General features: G+C 40.2%; 1 protein-coding gene across 1 annotated transcript; it reads left to right on the forward strand.

Moving 5' to 3' along the window:
• Positions 1-1,424: 1,424 nt before the first annotated feature.
• Positions 1,425-24,467, forward strand: SMARCA5 (SWI/SNF related, matrix associated, actin dependent regulator of chromatin, subfamily a, member 5). Its single transcript, XM_030450653.1, has 24 exons — positions 1,425-2,017; positions 4,532-4,606; positions 6,846-7,012; positions 7,737-7,837; positions 8,511-8,611; positions 10,004-10,183; positions 11,590-11,745; positions 11,846-11,977; positions 12,763-12,831; positions 13,316-13,425; positions 13,666-13,892; positions 15,177-15,298; positions 15,383-15,535; positions 16,688-16,820; positions 17,455-17,603; positions 17,815-17,934; positions 18,160-18,270; positions 18,835-18,948; positions 19,107-19,229; positions 20,360-20,492; positions 21,423-21,541; positions 22,459-22,671; positions 23,100-23,210; positions 24,173-24,467. The coding sequence occupies exons 1-24, from the start codon at positions 1,871-1,873 to the stop codon at positions 24,236-24,238; spliced, it is 3,132 nt and encodes a 1,043-aa protein (XP_030306513.1). The 5' UTR covers positions 1,425-1,870; the 3' UTR covers positions 24,239-24,467.
• Positions 24,468-24,737: the final 270 nt, after the last annotated feature.

The raw sequence follows: 24,737 nt of genomic DNA on the forward strand, positions 1-24,737 counted from the left end.
ACTGTGTCCCTGAATGCACAGAAAAGCCTTCAGCAAAGCTGAGGGACTGGGTTTTCATCTGGGGTAAGAGATGACAGCAAGCAGTCAGTACATTGCATGTCAGTAAATTTGTTATTAGTTGAGAAACCCGAGGAAAATGGAGATTTGGGGGGAAGTTATTCTTTTGTGTAGTTTCAGCGGAAATGAAGTGACACAATCTTTTGGAAACGTCAAAGCTCATAATGTTCACTTCAGAAAACTTTAAAGGATGTCTAATAAAAAACAGTGGGATGTAGAATTGCAGCAATCACTGCAGGGATGTGGTCTCCCCTCTAGTTGCTACTCTGACAGCAGCTGGAGCCCAGTGGTGGTGCTCTTAAATTTACCTTTCTGTTCAGTTTTATCCATTTTATGCACATTTGGTCTGGGGTGCACGCAGGGCAGGGTAAGAGCGAGGAGCAAGGTAAGTGCTGGTGTTGCTGTGCTCAGCCATGCCCAGAACCAGGGCTCTGCAGCCTGTGATGGCCCCGGCCAGGGGCAGACACTGTTTTATTCAGGAATTCGATAAAACCACAGCATGGCAGCAGCAGAACTTGTCCTGGTCCTGACACTGAAGTGGTGGGGAGGTGACCTAAGTTAGCTCTAGCACCTGTTTGGGGTGAATGTTCAAAGTTTTTTGTTTCATTTTTGTTTGGTTGGGGTTTGTTTGGATTTTTGGTTTTTGTTTGGGGTTTTGCTTGGGTATTTGTTTGGGGTTTTGTTAGGAGTTTTGTTTGGGGTTTGTTTTGTTTTGTGGGTCGTGTGTGTGTGGTTTGGGGTTGTTTTTTGGGGGTTTGTTTGGCATTTTTGGGGGGGGGGCGTAGGAGGGTTGGTTTTTTTATTTGGGTTTTTTTTTGGGGTAGGGGGGTTTATTTTCTTTTCAGAAGCCGCTTTCTTCTGCTGGTGACGTTCTCTTAGATTGACCTGAAGAAAAGTGCTTGTTTTTATTGAAACCTATTTCACCCGTGGTGATTTTTCCTTTGACGAGGACGCGAATCCCGTTTTAGACACCAGACTTCTCCGGATCGCTGTGCTGTGGCACTATTTAAACGTTACGAGCCAAAGACACCGCCTTCCTCACACACCAGATACAAGTTTAGGATGAGCGGTGTCACACCTGCCCTCACACACACACACACACGCACCGCTGCCGCTCCGCAACCCGGGGCAGCTCTCGGTAGCGCCGCGCCCCGCGCTGTGTGACGCGCACGGGACCCGAAGCAGGGTCGGTTCTGTCGGGTTGGTTCTTTGGGAACGCCAGAATGTTTATCACCCCTCAGCCCCAACCGTTGACGGTTCCAGAACCGGGCCCGACGTTCCATGAGGCGGCGGCGGCGCTGGGCGGGGCCGGTGACGCCACAGAGCCCGGGGGGGGGTTACGGGGCGGAGCGTTGCGGGGCAGCCCGCACTCTGGAGCCGGCAGGCGACTGGCGCAGACGCACTCGTTGTCTCTCGTCGCACCGCGCACCGGGGCTGTAGTCTCGCGAGAGCAGGGAGCCGGCTCGGTTCCTGGTTGGTGGGCGCTCGCCGGGAAAGCCGGGGCGGCAGCGGAGCGGGGCCTCCCTCACCGCCTCTATCACTCCCTCACTGCCTTCCTCCCTCTACTCCCTCCCTCTACTCACTCTCTCCCTCCCTCTATTCCCTCCCTCCCTCATTGCCTCTCTTCCTCTAATCCCTCCCTCTACTCCCTCCCTCCCTCCTTCCCGCACACCCGGCTTCGAGCGCTTTTTTTTTTTTATTTCTCCCGACATCCCGCCGTACGGGCGGGCGGCTATTCCCTTCCATCTCTAACGCGCAGCCAGCGCGGGGTCTGAGCCCGGGACCCAGCGGAGCGTTGTCTGTCGGGGGGATCATGTCCGCCGGGCAGCAGGCGCTGCCGCCGTCTCAACCGGACGAACTGCCCGCGGCGGCGCCGCCACTGCCGGGCGCCAACAGCAGCGAGGCCGCGGGGATGGCTGCCTCCACCGCCGGACCGCCCGGAGGCGACGTCGAGATGGAGGTCAGGAGCTTTCCCTCGGCGGGACCCCTTTCCCCTTCCGCACCCCCCGCACTCGCACCGACGTTTTTTCCCGTCTCCGCGGGGCTCGGTGCTGGGCTCCGGGGCAGGAGCGCACCCGGCTGGCGGCGGCAGGTGCCCGCCATCAGCTACGGCGCCTGCGGGGCGTCCCCGGGCCGCGTGGGGCCGCGGGAGACAATGGAGGGGCGGGCGCCGGGCTGGGCCCTGAGCCGCGGTGCCCCCGGGGCTCTGCCGGGCTCCGGTGAGAGAGAGGAGGGAGCGGAGGGACCGGGAAAAGGCCCGGGGGCTGTTGTGGTGCCTTGAGGGGAGGGCAGGGGGGGGTCTCTATCCCGCCGCTTCCCCTCGCCCCCGGTGCTCATCCGCGGGGAGGGGGGAGGCCTTGCTGCCAGGTCCCTGAGGCGCTCTGAAGCGGGGCCAGGGAAGGGCACGGTGAGCCCGATCCGTGTTCGCCTTCCCCCCCGCACACACGGGGGCCCTGGGAGCGCAGAGGTCTCGCTGGACTCGCCACCGGCTTCTGGCGAGTGTCCCTCCTCCTCCTCTCCTGCCTCCCTGTAAAGCCTTCTCATCGCTTCCTGTTTCAGCCCCAAAGTAACGCAGCAATGTTTTCTTTCTACTGAAGTGTTTCAAAACTTTTTTGGCTCGTTTTTTTTTTTTTTTTTTCTTGAGGGGGGGTGGTTGGAGCGTTGTGTAGGGAATTTTTTTTTTTATCGTTCTCTTTATATTTTTTTTTTTGCAACAGGTGCTTATTCTAGAAATTTCAAGGGGTTTTAGCGATTGCCTGGAGATGCTAATTTTATCGCAGCTTTGTTTCTTTTAACGATATGAGGGAACTGGTTGGTCCTGCTTTCTGCCCTGCGTGTTTTGTGCTCTGAGTCATGCTGTACAGTACAACCTACTTGATCTAAATAAATTTGCAAATGCCATGTTTTTCGCATGAGCAAGTAGTCAAAGCCTTGTGGGTAATAAGTCCTGCTCGAACCTGCAAAAATTAGGGCAGTTTCAGGCTGGAGCTAAGTGCGTGGAGGCAGCGAAACGTCTGCTCTTGAGGCATTCATGTGCACTCTTGTGCTCACTAAGTTGGTGGCTCTTAGCGTGGGGAAAGATTACTTTGCTTAAAGTGACATTGCAGTTGAAATAGCTTTTTGACAGTTCTGGTTACCTGAGGGACTGCTGTTCTTGCTTTCCAGCTAAATTGCTAGGTTTTGGCATCTTTACTGCATGTGATGAGAGCAGGTGGTGCACTGCTGTGTTTCTCTGTTTTGCATGTTAGGCATTTCAGGAGAAATGTGAATTTCATACAGAAGTTCAGACTATGCTTGTGCTCACTGGTAGGTGGGTGTTGGCTAAATCCAGTGTGAGATGAGCAAGAATATTTGGGTATGAATTTAGGAGATCTTTAGCCATAACTGCAAGGCTCAGTCCTTTATATTTTGACTGATGAATAAAGTATTTATGTTAGGACCCTTCTGTTTCCACATGCCTTACCTGCCAGAGTTTTGTGAGGAAACATCCGCCCACCAACATCCCGTGTTTTGATTGCCTTTGTTTCTTGTTGTTTTTTTACTTTCCTGTTTCTGTGTTCTTTGTGGCCAGTAAAGACTGAATTTAGCTCAAGTCTTACTCGGCTCAGTTCAGCAGATGGTTAGTAATGATTTTGAAAGAATCTTGTTTGCTTCCTTTTCCCTTTCAAAAATTGTTTCCTAATATGTTTCCCTAGCATTGTTTACCAGGAAATGATCATCCCATTGTTTTTGGCTCTAAGAACCAAAGATGAAATTACATGTTGGAGATGATGGGGAAAGAGTTAACCTAATAACAGGAGAGACAAGAATAAAAATGCCGTGATCTGAGAGAGTAATAGAAGGCAACCTATCAAGGATTTGGCAGGAAAGGGATGAGGGATGGCAGCCCCCTCCTAACCATCTTTTTTTTGTGTTGGTAGTGATGCCAACACTTACTTGGTTTAGTAAACTTAATAGGGTAAAGTGTCTTCTGTCCAAACTCCTATTCTACTTCAGGACAAAACTGTTGTGTTTAGTTAGACTTGCTGCCTTAACGCAGAACAATGAGATGTTGGGGTAATTGGGGAAAAAGGGATAAGAAAAAACCAACATGTAACTACTCTTGCTCTGGGACCAGAGCTAGTTCTTTCACAGTTCTCCTGTGGAAGCTTTAGGAGGGTTTTGGCTCAATACCTTAGAAGCAACATGCAGAGCTGCACCACAGCTGTCTCTCTTATTCATGTTTATATGGTGCTTTAATGATGGACCTAAATCAGATTATAGAGATGTAGCTCTGTCCCTCACCTTGTGGCAGGGATCTTTGATCCATCTCCAGGTAATTTTACAATAAGTAGCAGAAAGCTGACTATCAAAGCAGCAAAAGATGGCTGTGCCAGCTGATGTGGATAGGTAGTAATTTAGAACAAGCTTATTCTCCTTTAAAGGGGTATTTTATCAGAAAATAATTTTGTTTTCTAATTCTTTTTCATCTCAGGAAGTTTTTGATGATGCATCACCTGGAAAACAAAAAGAAATCCAGGAAGCAGATCCTACATATGAAGAGAAAATGGTATGTAGCATTTGGGACTGTATACAGCAATCAAATACTTAAGTAGTTGCATAAAATAAATGAAGTCTTCTGCATATTTGAAATATCTTAACTGGATTTATAAAATTTTGTCTAGTAATTGAAAAAAATTAAGTAGCTTAAAACCAGAAGAAGTCCTGAAAAAATCCTCAGACCCTTGTCCTTTTTGGCACTTTGTTCACTGGTCTTCTGCTCCTTCTTCATTTCCAGTGTAGTCATTTGTAGGAATAGCAGTTAATGTGTTTGCTCTTTCTAGTGAGTATAATCCTAGCAGCTTTGGGGTGCTCTAGATTTTAAAAAAAATGATGTAAAGGGAAGTTAGTCCTTGAGCTTTTGAAGATGGGTGATTCTGGGCTGCACAGGTAACACAGGAGAAAACTTACCTTGTTCTGTATTTTTTTTTTTTGTAATATCCTGAACGGAAGAGATGGAGCCATCCACTTCTCACCAACTCATTGCATTTTTTCTCTGCTCCTCTCTGTTTTACTTTCTTTCTGTTTGTAATTCCAGTGTCTGTGACTGCATATGGAATTTCTTGATTGGAAAGTGAAACTGATTCTTATGGTGTGATGTTTCCTGTGTTACTTCTTATTGCCACTGAAAATAACCCAGTCTTCTGCTCATTTCTTTTTGGTACTTCCTGGCAAACTGAAGAAAGTGAACTTGGAGATGTCTCTTGTACTATCTAGGCAGGCATCATTGCAGAGAGGATTGCATTTACTGTTGTGATAGTCAGAAGATGCATTGGAAGTGAAAATAGAAAAGTTTCTCTGTTATTAGAGGGGTGGCTGCAGACAGAGTACTGCCTCTTCTTGACTGTGTCTTAGCCAAAAAAATAAAGGTAATGTTTGTTAGTCTCTTAAAGGAGGACAGTCCTTAAGCACAATGTAAATGAGTTGTGAGGATGTGTGCAGTGCCAAAATTGGCAGAAGATTCCTGACTAAAATTTTAGAACCAAGAAGCTTTTGCAGTGCAGTCAGTATCTTGTCTGCACAGCAAGTACTGAAACAAGTACTTAAAAACAAGGGTTAGCAATTTGGGGAGTAGCAAGACCTTACCTAGTTTAACCTTTAGAAACTGATACAAACTGAACAAACAAACACAGAACAGTGAAGAATAGACAGGAAACCTTTAATTCAGTGGATGTGGAGTGTAGCTTTGGCAGTCAAGCTTCACCTGGAGTTGGAGTGAGTCTGACTCTTTTGTGGTACATACAGGATCTTTCTTGGCCTCTTTCTTCTCTAACCCACTGGCTTCCCATCTTTTGTATAGTGCAGAAACTGCTTTAAAGAGAACACTCACAAAACTGGCATTGCTTTTGCAGAAGTCTGGAACATATGTTCCTTTTTACTAAGAAAACTGGCTTCCTGTAACTGCAAGTTGCTAAATACCAGGTTATGTTGTAGCAGCTGGCAGAATGTTAGAGTTGTTGCTGTCAAACTTGGGAGTTTTTTTCAGTGTTGGTTGCAGTTCTGTTCTAAAGGCTTGATGTGGCCTGGGGAAGGTGTGTTGGTTCCAAATGGAACCTGCCTCAAAGGAACAGAACCTTTTAGGTACTGGTACTGTCTCCTGCAATCTTTTTTGTGCAGCAGACACAGCAACCCCTATCAAAGGGGGCAGTCTGGCACATCAGGCTGAGCATATCTAAGTGGTCTCTGCTGCTGGCAGAGGTATTCAGGCTTCTAGCAATGGGCTCCTCTGCCCCCTCCACCCTTTTCATGCCAGCTTTTTTGCTTATCTGACAAGACAGTGAGGTGGTGTGTCTCACTGAGCAGGCAGGAAGCTGATGTGGTAGAAAAAAGGTGTTGCCAGGTTGGTGAGAGGAATGAGTGAATTGAAGAATCCTGTGCATGCTGGGTGGGAGTGAATTCTGGGGAGCGGGACTATAATTTTTGGTAGGTGAAGGTTGTTAAGGGAGGCCTTGTCTAGTGACCCTCAGGCAATCTTTGTGCCAAAGTCAGTTTTCCATCTTTGCACAGGTCTGTCTCACAACTTCGATCTTAACTGCATAGCAAAAGCTAGCCTTGACCCAATAAAAGAATATTCAGTCTGTCAGCAACAGTTATCTTGATGATGCTCATCTCTCCTTTGTTATTGTAGCTATGTATATAAAGAAATGTGAATCTATATTGTTAGAAAAAACATTTGTTAGGTTTTTCTGTCGAATGAATATGCGCTCTAATGTCTCACACTCGTTCCACTTAATTTTTCTCATCAACAGCAAACAGACAGAGCAAACAGATTTGAGTATCTGCTGAAGCAGACTGAGCTCTTCGCCCACTTCATTCAACCTGCTGCTCAGAAAACTCCAACTTCACCTTTGAAAATGAAGCCTGGACGTCCTCGAATAAAGAAGGATGAGAAGCAGAATTTGCTTTCTGTTGGCGAGTGAGTGATGAATTTTAAGCCAGCTTGTACTGGAATTATGGATTTTATTCTACTTTGGCAGCATAAGTTTAGCTTATTAGTGTGTTCTCCCTTTTCAGTATGTATTTTATGCTGTATAATTGTGTTTTTTTCAATGGCCCACCTGTAACTTGAAGTTTGTTTAAGAATTCTAGGAGTTACAAGCATTTTGTGTTGGTGGTAAAGCACTATTGTGATTGAAAGTATTCCAGCATGAAGAAAAATAGAGGTAGAAAACAAGGATATTTGTGGCTATAAGTTGTAAGAGTTCACAGAGAAAACCACTATAAAGCATCTGACAGGCAGCCTGAAATAAAAAGTCTAGGGATTGCCTTAGTTACAACTTGTATGACTACAGTGTATCTATTGTTTGGCAGTTGTTCCAGAACTCCTAGAGTGTAGTTCCATGTGCTGTAGTTACAGACCAGTACTGATGCACACAATTTATCCCTTTCCAGTCCCTTTGCTCTTCATACTTGAGGCTGCTAACACCACAATCATTAATTTATTGAGAAGCAAAGGGCTCTGGAGGGGTAAAAGCAGCATTTCAGTTGGTCAGAGAAACAGAATTTCTTTTGAAGAATCTTGCAAGAAGCTCCTTTGGATGTTTGCATTCTGTACTGCAAGGACACTAGAATTAATTTCAGAGCAGTTTTGAATCTCTTTAGTTTAGCCAGGAACTTACTTCTTTTTTGTACTTTTTCAGCTACCGCCATCGTAGAACAGAGCAGGAAGAAGATGAGGAGCTGTTAACAGAAAGCTCCAAGACAACCAACGTCTGCACTCGATTTGAAGAGTCTCCATCATGTGTGTTTCCTTTTTTTCCCCCTTCTTTTTGTTTATTTTTCACCCTGTTCTTTTCCTTCAAATTGTTATTTACAGTGAACTTTGTTTCCATCCTTGCCAAGGACAATGAATCAGTCTGGGGGAACAGGACAAGGAATAAAAAAAATCCAGCAGTGTTCTATTGGGACAAAACTTATTATTAAGGGACTGTTCATTTTCAGTCAGGCTAGAAAGATGGTCCAGTGAGTATTGTCCTTTAGAAAACCAGTTGCTGTACTTTAGTTAACAGGAAAGAGCTTAACTGTTTTGAAGTCTGTCATGTTATGTTTGCATAGGTAACCTACATTCTGATACAGTTTAAAGTACCTGATGGGTTTCATTTCATTTAATAGAGAATTCAGATTGTGTTGTTTCAATGTTCAACTGTGTTCTGATATTCAGGGTGGGGAAAGATTTGTGTTTTCTACATAATATGGGTTCTTTCAGGGAGCAAGTTTGCTGGAGCAGCTTGCAGAAACAAAATTAACACATTGCTGTCTCCAGTCTGCGTTGTCCTTGGAATTTACTGTGTGAAATTTACTACTTGATTTTGTTCTGTAGCTTAGATAAACAGTGTCAAATAGTAGGCAAGGAATGGTGAAATTCTTTGCTAAGTTGTGACAGATCATTTAATCTGTTCCTTTGTGTCTTTTAGATGTTAAATCGGGAAAGCTGCGTGATTATCAGGTCCGAGGACTCAACTGGCTCATCTCTTTGTATGAAAATGGCATCAATGGCATCCTGGCTGATGAAATGGTATAGCCCATGTTTCTGGGGACTTGTGAACATAAGCAATACTATACAGCTTCAGTTCAGCCATATATACATAGATACAGGTTTTTTAGTGGCACAGAATGCAGTATATAATTTGTCAGATTTTGTTTTTCTAGTATGCTTTAAGTCACTAATGTAAAAGTGCCAAGTTATCTTAATTTATATATCATCTGTAGAAATAGGCATATGAAAAGGGAATCTGTCAAACTTAAAAAAAAATTAAAATTCAGTGCTGAGGAGTTCTGTGGAATGATGTAGCCTCTATTTTTTTTTTCTCTAAATTGCTGCTGTTTTGTTATGGTGCTCTCAAGCTGCCCTTGTCGTGCAGAGTGCCTTGTATAAAGAGAGCAAAAAGTGCAGGAATTAGATTAAATTAGATTAGATTCCTGTTAAATTAACATGCAGATAGCAGGATACAAGTGTCCTGTGTGGACTGAGCTCACCAACAAGAGCTGGACCAGTGGAAAGTTTACTGGGAAAAATCATGTAAAGGTAGATAGATGTAGTTAGAGAGCTGTTAACATTTTTTTCACACCAAAATGGTGAGAATTATTTCAGTCAGCATTGGCCCTAGTAGCTTTTGCCTCTGTTTTCATTCTTTTTCTCTGAAAGTCAAAGAAAAAATGCAGAAGAAACTTGGTAGTTTGTCAGGCAGCTCTGGTTTTGTTGTAGCTGTATACATTTTGTTGTACCTGTTTTTTGTAAAGAGCAGATAAGGATTGAGTGTATTGCATTTCTCATGACTTCAGGGTATTTCTATGTAAAAAAACTTTAAGATAAATTAGAGACAAATTTAAATTGGTGTTTAATAGCATGTTTATTTTTGATCAAGTTTTGGTGTTTTTTTTTTATTCAAGTTTTTTTTCTATTTGCATGCTTATGAATAGAGGAATTTTTTTTTTTTTGCTGAGTACAGTTCTAAGTGGAGCAGGCTTGTTTTAACAAAAATGACTGAATCTTTAAGTCCTTGGATTTGTGGTATTCCGAAATCCATCTTGCACTGAGGAGTTTAAATATATACTATCAAATTTTTTTTGATTAATTCTTAAATGGTAATCCTTTTTATGCATATGTCTGGTTTGAAAAGTTTGTTGACCTCTGAATAATAATCAGACTTAGTCTTCAGAACAAAAATTGCAGCTTTGTGATCCAAGGTTTGAAAATACCACTTTTCCTATTTTTTTCTCCTTGTTGTGAGAAGCCATACAAACTTTTCCTAACAATATTTTGATCCCTTCACTGTCTTTAAATATCTCACTCATTTGTCCAGGCTGCTGTGTCTTCCACATTGTACTCAGATCTCAGTCTTGTGTTGGTGTTTTTTATGTAAATTGTTTTCCTGATTTTTTTCTGACATGTTCATATCTCTTGCAGGGTCTTGGGAAAACACTGCAAACAATTTCTCTTCTTGGGTATATGAAACACTACAGAAATATTCCTGGCCCTCACATGGTGTTAGTTCCTAAGTCCACTCTGCATAACTGGGTGAATGAGTTCAAGAGATGGGTTCCTACACTTCGAGCAGTTTGTTTAATAGGAGACAAAGACCAGAGAGTAAGTTTTGATGTGGTTGTTTTTCCTGTTTGTCCTCTATTTTGCCTTCTATTCACAGAGAAGGGTATTACCTAAATTTGTAGTGGTTAAAGAGTAAGATCTACAAGTGCCACCTTAAAATATAACAAGCTTAGAATTCACACATATGTTGCCAGCTATCACTTCATCACTTTACACTTAATTTATTGACCAAAGGTCTTCTTTCTCCTTTTGTGAAGGCAATAATACACTGTGTTCACCAACAAATCTTGATAAGTCTTAAAATAGAAAAATACAGTGTTTCATGTTTAGTGCTGTTATTTATATGAGTATAGAAATATTTTTTGTAAAAAAACCAAACCTGTTCTTTGTGGTACAGTATGTTGTATTTGCTGTAACAGCAGCTCTTAAGAGGATTATGGGGTCTGTCACCAAGGAACTCTTTCCTGAAAACAGTCTTCAGCTTAATGCTGGAGAGGTCAGGGTGGTTTGGCTGATAAAAGAGACACTCAGATGGGTTCTATTTTCCTTGAAATTTTTCAATTAAAAGAGAGTAGCTTGTCCTCTTATGACTTTACTGTTTCATTCATTCTCTTTTTGTTACTTCAGTACTGGTTCTTTGGTTTGTTTTTTTTTAATGCATCAAAGAACTTAAAAACTAAAATTTTAAGTAACTGGAGTTATTTATTTATGGAAAGAAGATATTACTGGTGTCATTAAACTTTGCTTTTGTCAGCAGCTTTTTCTTTTGTTGTTCTAAGGGCACCTAGCTCTATTTTCAGAGGTTGTTGGGTTAGAAATTACACAAGTATTGATAAAGCTTTAAATAGTTCTGGAGGTCATTGGTTCCAGTTCTGATACCTTGTGATTTTGGGGGTTTGTTTTAATGCATCTCCAGAAGTTCTTATTCTTTCTTCAGCATATTTCTTGCTTATGTAAGATCTTGATATTTATACATCTTTGTGTTTTGAATCCTAACTAATTACTGTGTCTGCTTTTAACCTTGGATGTCAAGGTTCTAGAATTGCTTTGTTAGCCAAATGAAGATGTGCTTGGATTATTTTTTATATTCAACACCTACAGGTTTATAAAGTTAAAACTTAAAAAAACCCAAAGTAAACCTGAAAATATTGTGATCTTACAGTTTAGCTATTGAAAACCTGATGTGTAGGTAGTCACCTGGCATTTCCAAAGCCAGATGTTGGAAATGAAATCTCTTCTCTGCTGTGCCCCAAGAGTTTTAGTGATTTCAGCACTGACAAAACTGTCAGGCTTTGCAATGATTCCATGTTATATTGCTTCTATAATTAATTTCATCTTTTCTTTCAAATTTGGTAGCAATATTGTTTATTATTTCAACAAGACTGGTGTGTTCTTGTTTTAGATTTGAGAAAGCCTCAGTAGCTGACTGTCACCTTGTTTTCTAGGCTGCCTTTGTCAGAGATGTGTTGCTGCCTGGTGAATGGGATGTCTGTGTAACATCATATGAAATGCTTATCAAAGAGAAATCAGTATTCAAAAAGTTTAACTGGAGGTACCTGGTTATAGATGAAGCCCACAGAATTAAAAATGAAAAGTCAAAGGTAATTTTTACTTTCACTGGAAGAGAAATTTGTATGGGTTATCAGGTGGTGATTTGGGGACTATTAATGCTTTATTTGTTCATGTTTCAATATCCTTTAGTTATCAGAAATTGTGAGGGAATTCAAGACTACCAATCGTCTGCTACTAACTGGAACTCCACTTCAGAACAATTTACATGAACTCTGGGCCCTTCTTAACTTCCTTTTGCCAGATGTTTTTAACTCATCAGAAGTAAGTGTTCATTTCTGCTAATGAAATTAAATCAACTTTCCTTGTTTTCCAGATTGAAAATAGACCTGAATATATAACTAGATTGTTAGGAGTATCAGTTACTGATAAAGATAGCTAGAAATGTTTCCAGAATTGTGAAGGGCAGACTTATTTTTCTCAGCTTAGCCATATTTAGGGACTGTTGTGATCTCAGCAGATAACAGAGGTATTTAAAATCACTTTGTGAAGATGATCCCTACTGCATTTCAAATTAGGTTTAAGCATTGTGATGGCTGAACCAACTAACTCTGTTCTTATATTTAAATCTAAAGTTACCTTATTGTTTATCCAGGGTTTTTTCCTGACAGTTGGGAGGTGCTATATAAAGGTCAGGAGACTATAGACTTCACAAAGTGGATCCTGTGCTTAAATGTTTTGATGAACTGGGAGTATAACATTGGTAGAAAGGGAAGCTGTGTGGTGCTTTTCACCAAACTTTTACTTTTCTCTTTTTGTTTTTCATGAAAGTCAGCATTAGTACCAGGTGTCTACCAGGTGAAATTTGTCCTGTGGAGAAATATGAGTGAGTCTTTTTCAACAGAAAAGGACTCACATACTGATTAACTTTAAATATTTTCTGGTTTTGGAAGACTGTGTTATAGGGTTATCCATAAATGTAGACCAAAGAGAGTAATTTTCTCTTACTAACTGCCTATGTAATCACTTAAGTTGTATTTATTCACCATTGTAATGACATTGCATCTTGCAAGGAAACCTCTTACATACTGATGATTTTGTTGATACAGGACTTTGATTCATGGTTTGATACAAACAACTGTCTGGGAGATCAGAAGTTGGTGGAACGTCTCCATATGGTAAGTTTTTTCTGCTTTTTGTGTAAGTCTTACCTAAGTTAGGTTTAAAATACTTCTTCTAGTGCTTCATGTGACAGAATGTTAGAGTAAGATAGCTTGTTAGGTTGGTGAAGTTCAGAAAACTATCTGGTTCTTGAAAAGGAAATGGTTTTGGCAGAGAGAGAAGCATCAGTAGTTTTGGTTTTCAGGATTTTGAAATGTTCACATGAATAGACTAAATATTTCAGTCAGGCACAATTTAAAAAGAATCAAAGGATATAGAACCATCTGGAATATGGTTTTGGCCTTATCTTTGAGTCTCCCAAAGCAAGGACGTATGTATTGCCATGTATAATAACCTGTCCATATGGATTGCTTTATCAAATGATCTAGTAATAGGTTTGGTGTTTGAGCAATTCTGATAGAGAATATCAACACTTCTTTCTGCTGACCTGTTCAGTGTTCTCAGTTTCCAAACTAAAGTTCATGCTGCAATCTCTTCCAGGTGCTACGACCATTCCTTCTGCGTCGCATTAAGGCTGATGTAGAGAAAAGTTTGCCTCCAAAGAAGGAAGTTAAAATTTATGTGGGTCTCAGCAAAATGCAACGAGAATGGTAAAGACTGTGCTGTGGTTAAGGCTTAGGAGGAACGTGCTGCTTGTGTGTTGTGTGGAGCTTAATTCCTCCTGCTGTACTCCCAGCTTGTACATACTGCCTTGTGACACTTCCCTGAAGCCATTCATATAGGGAGCTGCCTAATGAAATGAGGAGGAGGGGGAGCTTTTGTCTATATTTATCATTTAAAGAAAAGCTCTCTTTGTTTCAGAGTTACAAAAGTTTGTTCTTTCTTTGTAGGTATACAAGGATTTTAATGAAGGATATAGACATACTGAATTCAGCTGGGAAGCTGGACAAAATGAGACTGCTGAATATCCTCATGCAGCTGCGAAAATGTTGCAACCATCCTTATCTCTTTGATGGAGCAGAACCTGGTCCACCTTACACAACAGATATGCATTTAGTCACCAACAGTGGCAAAATGGTGGTGTTGGACAAACTGCTACCAAAGCTGAAAGAACAAGGTATGCATCTCCTTGTTGTGTGAGAGGTGTTTGGTTCAATGATAAAAGGAAAGTCAGTTCTCCTCAGTGTTTCCATTTAACCTGAGCAAACAGCAGCATGCTTTAGCCAGGATTGTTGTTGGTTTCTGGCATGAAATCCCCTTGTTAAACACTATCTGAAATAGTTGATACTAAAGCAATTTGTGAAGTACCTTCATAAGTAATTGGATCAATAGTCCTTTATGTTTCTTTGTGTCAGGGAAGTGGTTGTTTTTGTTTGTGTTTTTCTTTCATCTCAACTAAATTGAGACTGCAGAAGCATCAGTTGGTCTGGGTTTCAGGTTTTGTTGTTTCTGTTTTTGGTTTGTTTTTTTTCTTGGCACTATTAGCTGCTTGAAACAAAAATCCTTTGATTTGCTGTGAAGTCCTATTTCAGAATCAGAGTCTTCAGAGTCTTTATATGAGGTTAAAGTCAAATCCTTTTTTCTTGTTGGATGCAACTTAGAGCAGCATCTGTGTTTTTTCCATTGAATTCTTTAAGGCACACAGGCATCAGGCAACACTCAGCTGCTTTCAGGTTACTTGATTGCAAGGACAAGGCTCTGGAATACTTTAAAACTCGGGTGCCACAGAATTTTTGACTCTGGAATTAATTTTTTATTCATTTTAATAAGTACACTTACTGAAGTAACATGGCTAGAGGAGTGGAGGAGAGTTTGGAACTGGGGAGCCATTGCAGAAAACTAAAACCAATCCAGACCTCAGCCTTAGGTAGCATAAAAGGAAACTACTTCATAGCCAGGCATCATTCAAGCAGCTCTGGTGATATGTGTCATTGTAAGACTTAAAGAATTCAGTGGTGTCTGTGCTTTTTTTAATCTTGGGTTTCTTTCTGCTATGAGGCTTCTTGAGATGTGGCAATTAAAATTGGCCTGGTCCTAAATCAAATTGTAAGGGTTCACTATTAGAGTTGGAGTCCAAAGGACCAAAAAAAGCCATAGACTGAGACTGATATGGGAAGTGGAAGCTTTGTCATAGTGTTTTATGTAAATCTCTCAAGGAGGTTGTGTATAGATGCTTAATTTACTGGACATTTACATCTTTTGGAGTTGTTGTTGGCAGGTAAGGGTACTGACAAGTCTTTTAGAAGAACTTAGATTCTTCTGAACTAAGAACTGGGGAAGCTGAGCCCCACACAACCACTTGGGTGGCATTGGCTGTGGCCTGGTGATATTTATTGGGTTCTGAAATTCTTAACTGCTTTTCTTCAGATAAAGTTTAGGTGAAAACTTTTTACCCAAACAGGTTCAAGGGTCTTAATCTTCAGCCAGATGACCCGAGTCCTGGATATCTTGGAAGATTACTGTATGTGGCGAAACTATGAATATTGTAGACTGGATGGACAAACACCACATGATGAGAGACAGGTATTTAACATTTTATTTAATTTTATTAAGAATAGTACCCATAAAGCATTAGCTTCAGCTGATATGTTCCTTTTATTTATTTAGGCTTCCATCAATGCATATAATGAACCCGGTAGCTCAAAATTTGTGTTCATGTTGAGTACCCGGGCAGGAGGTCTTGGAATCAATTTGGCTACTGCTGATGTTGTGATTCTCTATGATTCAGACTGGAATCCACAAGTAGATCTTCAAGCTATGGTAAGAATCCAGATGGAAATTTTGTTCTTTTTTTTCTCCTCTTTCTCACAGAACTTTTCTAGAAATGTGTGTGTGGTATTTTGCCTGGTTTAGGACAGGAGCAGTACTGTTAAAGACTGATTTTCAATTCCAGTGCAGTTTCCAAACAGTGGAACCCTAAGTCACATTTGGGATATAGAATGATTTGTGCAGTGGGAAGTGCTGAGTACTTGTAATAGTATTTAATGAGAATACTGTATTTTGTTTTTAAAGTAAGTTTACCATGGGATGTGTTAATCCCAAAACTATTAACAGTTTTACTTCTGTGGGGAGTAGAGGTGGATGTGTTTACACTGTGTTTTCTGATACCTAGTGAGACAAAGAAAAGCTTAAACTAAACTTTTCAAACCCTGCTTTTATGGGGGTGAGCAAGTTCCTTTTAGCAACAATGAATTTGCATCTGTAACCTCAGGAGCAGTGTCAAGAACATTACTGACTGCCTAGGACAGTAAAGTAAAGCTGTTCAAAACTACCTTTTTGTTTTTTACAAATAAGGCCTTTCAGTGACAAAACTTGGAAATCTATTACTAATCGTTTCAGTTAAGCTGTAGGCTCTTGGTAGGTTAGGAGAAAATGTTTCAAAATCATGATAGAACCAGGGTCTGGAACCTAAAGTGAGACAGTTCCAGATGTGCTCAGAATGCTGCTTCTCAGAGTACTCAAGCATTTGCCAGTCAGGTGAGGTGATGCTTTGTGTTTTTCATGAAACATTCATGGCACAACTGAACAATTTTGAGAAAGTAGCTTTTTTGGGCCAGTACAAGGATAATTTCTTAAGTATGTTGATACCAATACCACAGCAGGTTACCTAAGGGCAGAAGCATCCAGTCTTCTCTATGTGATTTAACAAAAAAAACCCAACAAAACCAAACACATTATATTGAGGTATGACATCTAGAGACATAATGATGTTATTTAAAGAAAACACCCCAAAACTTGCAGTACAGATAAGAATGTGCTGTCTTGGTTAGTGATGTCAACAAAGTCTATAAAGGTTTAGCTAACTTTAGCTATTGTTTTGTTAATTGGTACGTTGAAACTAATGAATACTAATTAGGTAGTCATGCTGGAAACCAAGTACTGATTCTTTTAAATCTTTTGTCCTTTGCCTAGGATCGAGCACACAGAATTGGCCAAACAAAGACTGTCAGAGTGTTCAGATTTATCACAGACAACACCGTGGAGGAAAGAATAGTGGAACGTGCAGAAATGAAACTCCGGCTGGATTCCATTGTCATCCAGCAGGGCAAGTACCTGAACTCAAACTGGTTTCATCATCACCTTACTGGTGATACATACCTACAGCCCGATACAATAAGATTTCTTTAATTCTTTTTTTTTTTTTTTTTTTTTTTTTAAAGCACTCAATTTCTCTTTGAGCTAGTGAAATTAATGCCTTTTTTAATAGATGGGGAGCAGTGATGAAAATGTAACCTTTTTGGTTGACTTAACTGAAATCAGTAGCTTTATGTCTGAAAAAGGATACAATAAGGCTTAGCCTGGAAATTGGGAAAAGATGAACCTTAACAAAGCTCACCTGGAAGAGTTCACACCCGAAGTGTGAACATGTTTCATGTAACAAAATTAGTGCAGAATAAGGGAAATTTATGTAGTCCCTGGCTGGATTTTGCTGCTGTCTTGTTTTTCTGGTTTGGGTTGGGTTTTTTAGGTTTATTTGGCTTTTTATTTGGGGTTTTTTGTTTGGTTTGTATTTTTGTTGTTGCCTTTGTTGTTGTTTTCTTCATTTCCAATTTCCTTAACTGAGAGGAAAGGATCCAGTTTTAACATGGATGTGTAAGAATGAGAAAAATCAGACATTGCTCCTTCTGTAATGCAGACTCTTTAGTTATTTGCTGTCCTCCAATGCTTTTGTAATACAGGAAGACTGGTGGATCAAAACCTGAATAAACTTGGGAAGGATGAAATGCTGCAAATGATTAGACACGGAGCAACACATGTCTTTGCTTCAAAGGAGAGTGAGATTACAGATGAAGATATTGATCATATCTTGGAAAGAGGTGCAAAGAAGGTGAGATAAAGTTTAAAAAAACGAAGCCCATCTCTAAGACTTAAGTTTGCTGGCAAGATTGTGTATCCCTGTAAGGGAACTTGATTGTAAGCTGGAGAGAATGAGGGGGGTTGTTATTGAGGGTTCTTATAGAGGTCCAACATGTTTGGGTTTTCTGCTGTTGTAAATGGTATGTTTTATATCAACCTTTCCCAACTGCTTCTGTTCCAAGACTGCAGAAATGAATGAAAAACTTTCAAAGATGGGTGAAAGCTCCCTGAGGAATTTCACAATGGATACGGAGTCCAGTGTGTATAATTTTGAAGGGGAAGACTACAGAGAGAAACAGAAGGTAACATTTAAGTTTCTTTTGAGGAAAGCATGAAGTTGTATGATTGAACTGTATTTATCTAAGAAATACTGGATAAAATACAATAGAAGCTATGGTTGATAAGTTTCATTACTTATTTGATGAAGTAGGTGTAGACCTAGTTTAGCATAAAACTTGTAGGTGCTCTTAATATTTTGCAAGGCTTGGCTTTAATATTTCTTGGGTGGGTGGGATTTGTTTTTATAGATGGCATTTACAGAGTGGATTGAGCCACCTAAACGGGAAAGAAAAGCCAATTATGCTGTGGATGCTTACTTCAGAGAGGCACTTCGAGTCAGCGAGCCAAAAGCACCCAAGGTGAGTTGACTAATTTAAACAGGAATAATTGTTCAAGTGTGCATGATAAGTGTGTAAAGCTGAGAGTGAGAAATTGCATTTATTTACAAAAAATGCACTACTGAATTTTATAAATTAGGGAGGCAAGAAATCCAAAGGACTTTTAACAAATTTCTAAGAGAAAAGTAAGAACAGGATGAAACTTCTGAGGTGTTAGGAGGGGAGGGTAAGACCAAGGTGTTTCTTATTTTATTTTTATTTAAGCAGCTGTGAATTTTCCTTGCCTGTGGAAAATATCCTAATTGCTGCTCAGAACACCTGCACTGTATTCAAGGGGATGCATGTGTGACTGTTTCCCCAGCTGCCTCCCAGAAGACCTTCTGTTTTCTCACAGGTCCTTTACTTTCAGAATTCTTCATGGTTGTATTTGTGTCCTGCATGGCATGGCCTTTTTTTCTTTTTTTTTTGGTGAGACTGTATCTTTGTAACAATAAAACGTTCTTTATTTGCTCCTGAATTAAAACACACAAGCAAGCAGATTCTGGATGTGAAAGGGAGTCAAATGCAAACTTGTTTGTATTACAGGCACCACGTCCTCCAAAACAGCCAAATGTACAGGATTTCCAGTTCTTTCCTCCACGCCTGTTTGAACTGTTGGAAAAGGAGATTCTCTACTATAGGAAAACAATTGGGTACAAGGTAAATGAGGAATTCACACTGCAAGAATTTACTGCAACATTAGGAGAATGTGTACTTGTCCTGCCTTTCAAATGCTTAGGTTATATTAACAGAAAAGTGACAATGAGGAATTATCAGTGGAAAATCAATCAAATTTTACAAAATGCAAAACTTTTCAGGTACCTCGTAATCCTGATCTGCCAAATGCTGCTCAAGCACAAAAGGAAGAGCAGCTTAAGATTGATGAAGCTGAACCTCTTAATGATGAAGAACTAGAAGAAAAAGAGAAGCTTTTAACCCAGGTATAGTTGGGTCTTTAATGAGACTGAAATCAGCTGAAGCTTGGTTTGTGTTTTCCAGTGTTAGAGAAACATTTCTTGGTTACTGAGTCACACATGCCAGAGTTAACACACCTGCAAATTGTGGTTTATACTGACAAGGGGTTTAGGGTTAGGTTTGTCATAGGCCTGGATACCTTTGAGGAACGTGCACCAAATTGTGTACTGAGGTTCTCCTGAATCTCATCTCTTCTGTGTATTTTGAACCTGAAGAGTGAGAACTGTCCCAGTGTCAGAGTCTGGCTTCCCAAGGTTGCATTGACTCCAGCCTGTGACACCCTTCCTCAGCTGGGGGAACCTGCAGACTGTGCTAATTACTGCATTAGTTTAGTTAAAGCTGTCTTCTGCCCAAGTGTCAGTCCTGTGTGGAAGTGAATCCTGAAGGGTCAATAATCAGTTTTACTGAGCTATGACTGATACCAGGTAGTGTTCTCTCTTTAAGAGGATATAAACTCAGTAGGTAGCATATACATTTAAATAATTGAAAACAGAGTAATGCCTTTTGTGCCTTATTTGGGGAGTGTATTTTCACACTGTGTTTTGCTGGGGGTGGGGAACTTCAGGGAAAGATCTCTTGATTAAGAATGCATTGGAACAGTTCACTACTTAAAAACAGTACCATAGCACACTCAAGCTGTGGCTGAATGGTAACATGGCTGGCAGATGTTTTACTGTTTGTAACAGTTATTGCTAATCTGAAATTAGCCTATTTTAGCAGTTGCTAATTTCAGCACTTTCTGTGCTTATGGAATATCATCACAGGAAAGCTTTAGGCTTTCTGAGGGTGAGTGACAGGGAAGGTCAAGGGACAAAACCAAATCATTCTAGACTTGCTTTACTTGAGAGATTTTTCTCTTTAAAAAGTCATCCCATGTTCTTTTTCAGAGAATAGTGGTAGGAGTTTGAGTTACAGATTTTTTATCCAAAACCAGTAGGTAGTTAGCAAACCAGTGCTAACATGAAACTGCAGAGAAGGCAGAGGTTTCATTCTGTTGGAACGATGGAAGCTTACAGGCTGTTTAAATCTACTGAAACAGATCTGGAGAGACAAATACTGAACATCTGTGCAATGTTTCCTTTTGTTTGCTCTAAAGGGATTCACTAACTGGAATAAGAGAGATTTTAACCAGTTCATCAAAGCTAATGAGAAGTGGGGCCGTGATGACATTGAAAATATAGCACGAGAAGTAGAAGGAAAAACCCCAGAGGAAGTCATTGAGTACTCAGGTAACTTTTTAAGTAATCAGCTCTGTAGTGCTGCTTTCCTAGTTTAACTGTGAACATGGTAACATCTTGCCTCTGAGGATTTCTTACATGAATTGTGAATTATTTCAGGGTAGAATTGTAGTGATGGGTTTGGGATCTGCCAATACAGATTTTGCCATGTTTAGCCCCCGTGTAGTTAAATCTGTACCAAAATGTGTGTAAAAACTGTTGCTGAGACACCTCAATGTATCTTAAATCTACTCTAGCTGCATAGTGCTGTCCTCAGTTCACATTAATTTATTGTTGTAGAACAGAATGCTGAGAAAAAAAGCAACGCTTAGTTGGAGTGATTGCACTTCCTGTACTCACTAACCCACTGGTTTTCTTGAATCTGTACACCTTTATTATCTCGTCCTCATAAGGAGTGGGATACAGTAAACATTTTGTGGCACTATGTAATGGCTCTAGTTTTTTGTAACTGAAGTTACCTCTGAGGACTCAGAAATACTCACTACTTGTAATGCAGCTGCAAGGTCCTGGGGCTAAATTTCTAGAAGTATATAGATGTGAAAAGTAAATAAAAGGGATTTTAAATAAAACCCTCTGTTTTTTAGAAACTTGCTTTTGTCTTTGACCACTCATGTGCCCTAAGTTTCCATTTTAAGCAGCGTTTTTTTTTTTTTTTTGAGAAGGAAATGGGCTGGCTACCAAAAGCTTCCCTGGCCTGTAGATCACCTCATGCCTCCTGTGTCCAGCATTTTGAAACTAGAATTTGTAGTGCTCTGCTCTAAATTGGTATCAGGCAGTGAAGGTTCCTTACCTGGTAATGGCATTCCCATACAGCAGAAAATTCTGATTAATGAAGTAATATCTAACATCTTATTTTCAGATAACCCCCCCATAACTTTGAAAGATGCATGATAAGAAACTAACCAATTGTCCTCTTTGTAGCTGTGTTCTGGGAGAGATGCAATGAACTCCAGGACATAGAGAAGATCATGGCTCAGATAGAAAGAGGAGAAGCCAGAATTCAGAGACGAATCAGCATCAAAAAGGCACTCGATACAAAGGTATCTTCACTGTTTCTTGCTGCCTTTATTTCCTGTGCCAGTGAGGCAAGCTGCAGCAGGGGGTGTGTAGCCTGTGCTCCTGATGTGTGCAGAGAATGTATCAAACATGGTATTTGCCTCTTCTGCATATTCCTCAGCAGTTTCCTCCTGTAGCCTTCTCATTCTATAGCAGTGCTGTCCTGGCTGATAGCTGTGATGGTAACTTCAGGGATGGGCTGACCTGTTGGTTGTAACAATCACCTTTATCACAGGCCAAACAGTTCAACACCTTCCAAATAACTACAGTCTTTGTGAAGAAGCAGAATTCACTTTTGGACCTGTGTAACTGAAAATGCTACAGATATGTTCAGAGCACTTAAAAAGGGAAGACTTCGTGTCGTGTGTGTGTATTTCACCAATGAGTGTTTGCTGATGAACAGATTTGTAGTAAATTGAGAACATTTATCAGAATTCCTGCCCTCCCACCCTCTTCCTAGGTCAGTCAGGGGACAGACCAATGTTGTAGCTCAGCTAACCAGAATGCAGCTGGTTACAGCTCCCTGTTCTACAGTCTCCTCTGCTTTTTTGCTTTTCCTCTGATTTTGACCATTCCTGAGTATTTTACATTCAAGAGGATCACTGCTATTTGAAGCCTGGCAGATCTTGACTGTTTCCCAATGTAATGGCAGGTCTGCAGTCTGCCATTAGTCAGAAGATGAGGAAAAGCTGCCCGTTGTCTAGACCAGAATCGAGCAGTTTAGAGGGTGTTTGTAAACACAGTACCTGCTCAGTTCATTGTGTGTTGTGACTGGGCACCAGAGATCATGAAAGATGTAGTTTAATAACTTGTGTTCATCTGCCTGTCTTTGATATAAAACAGTTCCATGGTAGTTCTGAATTATTTCTTAGCTTTACATGGTGTTATTTCTTTTGTTTAGATTGGCAGATATAAAGCCCCTTTCCACCAGCTAAGAATATCATATGGTACTAACAAAGGGAAGAATTACACTGAGGAGGAGGATCGCTTTCTTATCTGTATGCTGCACAAATTAGGATTTGATAAAGAAAATGTTTATGATGAACTAAGACAGTGTATCCGAAACTCCCCACAATTCAGATTTGACTGGTTTCTCAAGTCCAGAACTGCAATGGTAAGTATTAATAATAGGTTTTGTTTTGTTTTTTCATGAATACCTATGGTAACAGTTATACATCAGTCTAATTAAATTCCTTCTGGAATACTGAGGAATGTGCTTGTGTACAAGTCAGTTTTTATAGACTTTCCAACAACTGTGGTGGATGGTAAATGCAGTAAATTAGAATCTTATGGAAAGAGAAAAATTCCAAGGTACTGTGTTTCAAAATCAACATAAATTTGAGTTAAATACAAATGTATTTTAGAAAGCAAACACTTGAGATTGAAGCCATCCAACAATTAAAAAATATTTCATTCCTTCTTTGCTCTGCCAAGGTAGAGCAAAAAACTTTTTACCTAAATATAGGCATTTCTAATATTCTGGTATGATTTTTACATTAAATGGCTGCCTAATGTGGTTAATTACTATCTTGTGCAATATAGGAGCTGCAGAGGAGATGCAATACCTTAATAACTCTGATTGAAAGAGAAAACATGGAACTGGAAGAAAAGGAAAAGGCAGAGAAGAAGAAACGTGGACCCAAACCATCTTCGGTAAGATTTAGAGAGGCATTTCTGGGGGTGCTTTTCTACCTGTGTAGGACAAGTGATACACCTGTGGTTATTAAAGAACAACAAAAGAAACTTCAGAGAGTAATATCGAGCTGCCTGAAGTTCACACTGTCATGCAGCTTAGTACAGTTGTGGATGTCAGTTAAAGGCAAATAAGTTTAGGTTCTGATTTGTAGCTCCCATGCTTTGGAGCAGATAAAGTTTTTGTTGTTTTGAATCACCTGAGTTGGGATGCTGCATGGGCTTACCCTGGTAAACCAAACCAGGTGATTACTTGGCCTTTTGATTAGGGATAAAAATTGAAGAAATTAGATGTTTAGCCCTGAGGAATACACAGGCAATGCAGACCACTCATTCCACTCTGAGAATGCTACAGCTCTGTTTACAAGTGTTCCCATGTAGATTCAGTCCTGTTTGCCATCCCTTTCCTGGTGGATTTGAGAAAGTGCCAGATAGGCTTAATTGGACCAAGTATTGCTCAATCCACAGGCCTCTTTTGTAGAACTGAGTTAATGGTCTTTTCCAACCAGAACAATTCTGTAACTGAGTACCTACATTAAACCACTCTCATGAGTAATTTTTTAGATGTGCAGAAATTACACAATGGTGGATTAACAAATTTCTTAAAACTGTTCACAGATTATTTAGTCAGGTATTTAAAATACCATTTTATGAATGGGAAGCCCTAACATCCTTATTTGCTTCTATAGTGTATAGAAGTGTTTTTAGCTCTGTGAAACTTCACTCTTCCAGAACTGGAAGAACACAGAACAAGAGCTATCCTGAGGAGGATGTGTATATTTGCCATATTACAACATTTGCAATTTGTCATGTTTTAAAGCTGCCAGGGTATAAAAAAATCTTGAGCTGCTCTGACTGGAAGTGCACTGTTTGGTTGCAATCTTTCTGTGTCACAGTAACTGATTAAAAACCTTACCTTACAGGCACAGAAACGCAAAATGGATGGCACCCCTGATGGTCGTGGAAGAAAAAAGAAGTTAAAGCTGTGAAGGCAGAAGGTTTTTAATCACTAAATTGAAAAAGTAGTTCTTTAATTTACGGGTCTTCATAAGATGTACTGTATAATGCTCAACTATTATGTCATTAAAGGACATCGGGTTCATCTGTTTACTGAACTAGAGACATAGTACTTAATGTAGTTTCACTTTTTTAAATGCAACAGCTGTGCTGAATTTTTTTTACCATTAACACTTGAAGTAATAAATAGGATTCATTTATTAATAAGGCTTTATGTGACACTTTTTTCATTATTGCTTCCACTTGAATACCCATTTGCCTATGCATATCCCCAGTATTTTTTTCTTGGGGAGTTGTGAACTTTTTCCATTATGATCAATAGAATGGTTTAATTATGTTTTCTCCTAACAAACCACTGCAAGTCAAACCCCATTTCTGGAAACTGTGGCTCTGACCTTACCTTTATTGAACTTCATTTTACTGCACATGCATACTCTGTTCTTGGACGTAAGTAGAAAGGCCTCAAGAGCT

The sequence above is a fragment of the Calypte anna genome, chromosome 4B (assembly GCF_003957555.1).
Source record: "Calypte anna isolate BGI_N300 chromosome 4B, bCalAnn1_v1.p, whole genome shotgun sequence".
Classification (NCBI taxonomy): Eukaryota; Metazoa; Chordata; class Aves; order Apodiformes; family Trochilidae; genus Calypte; species Calypte anna.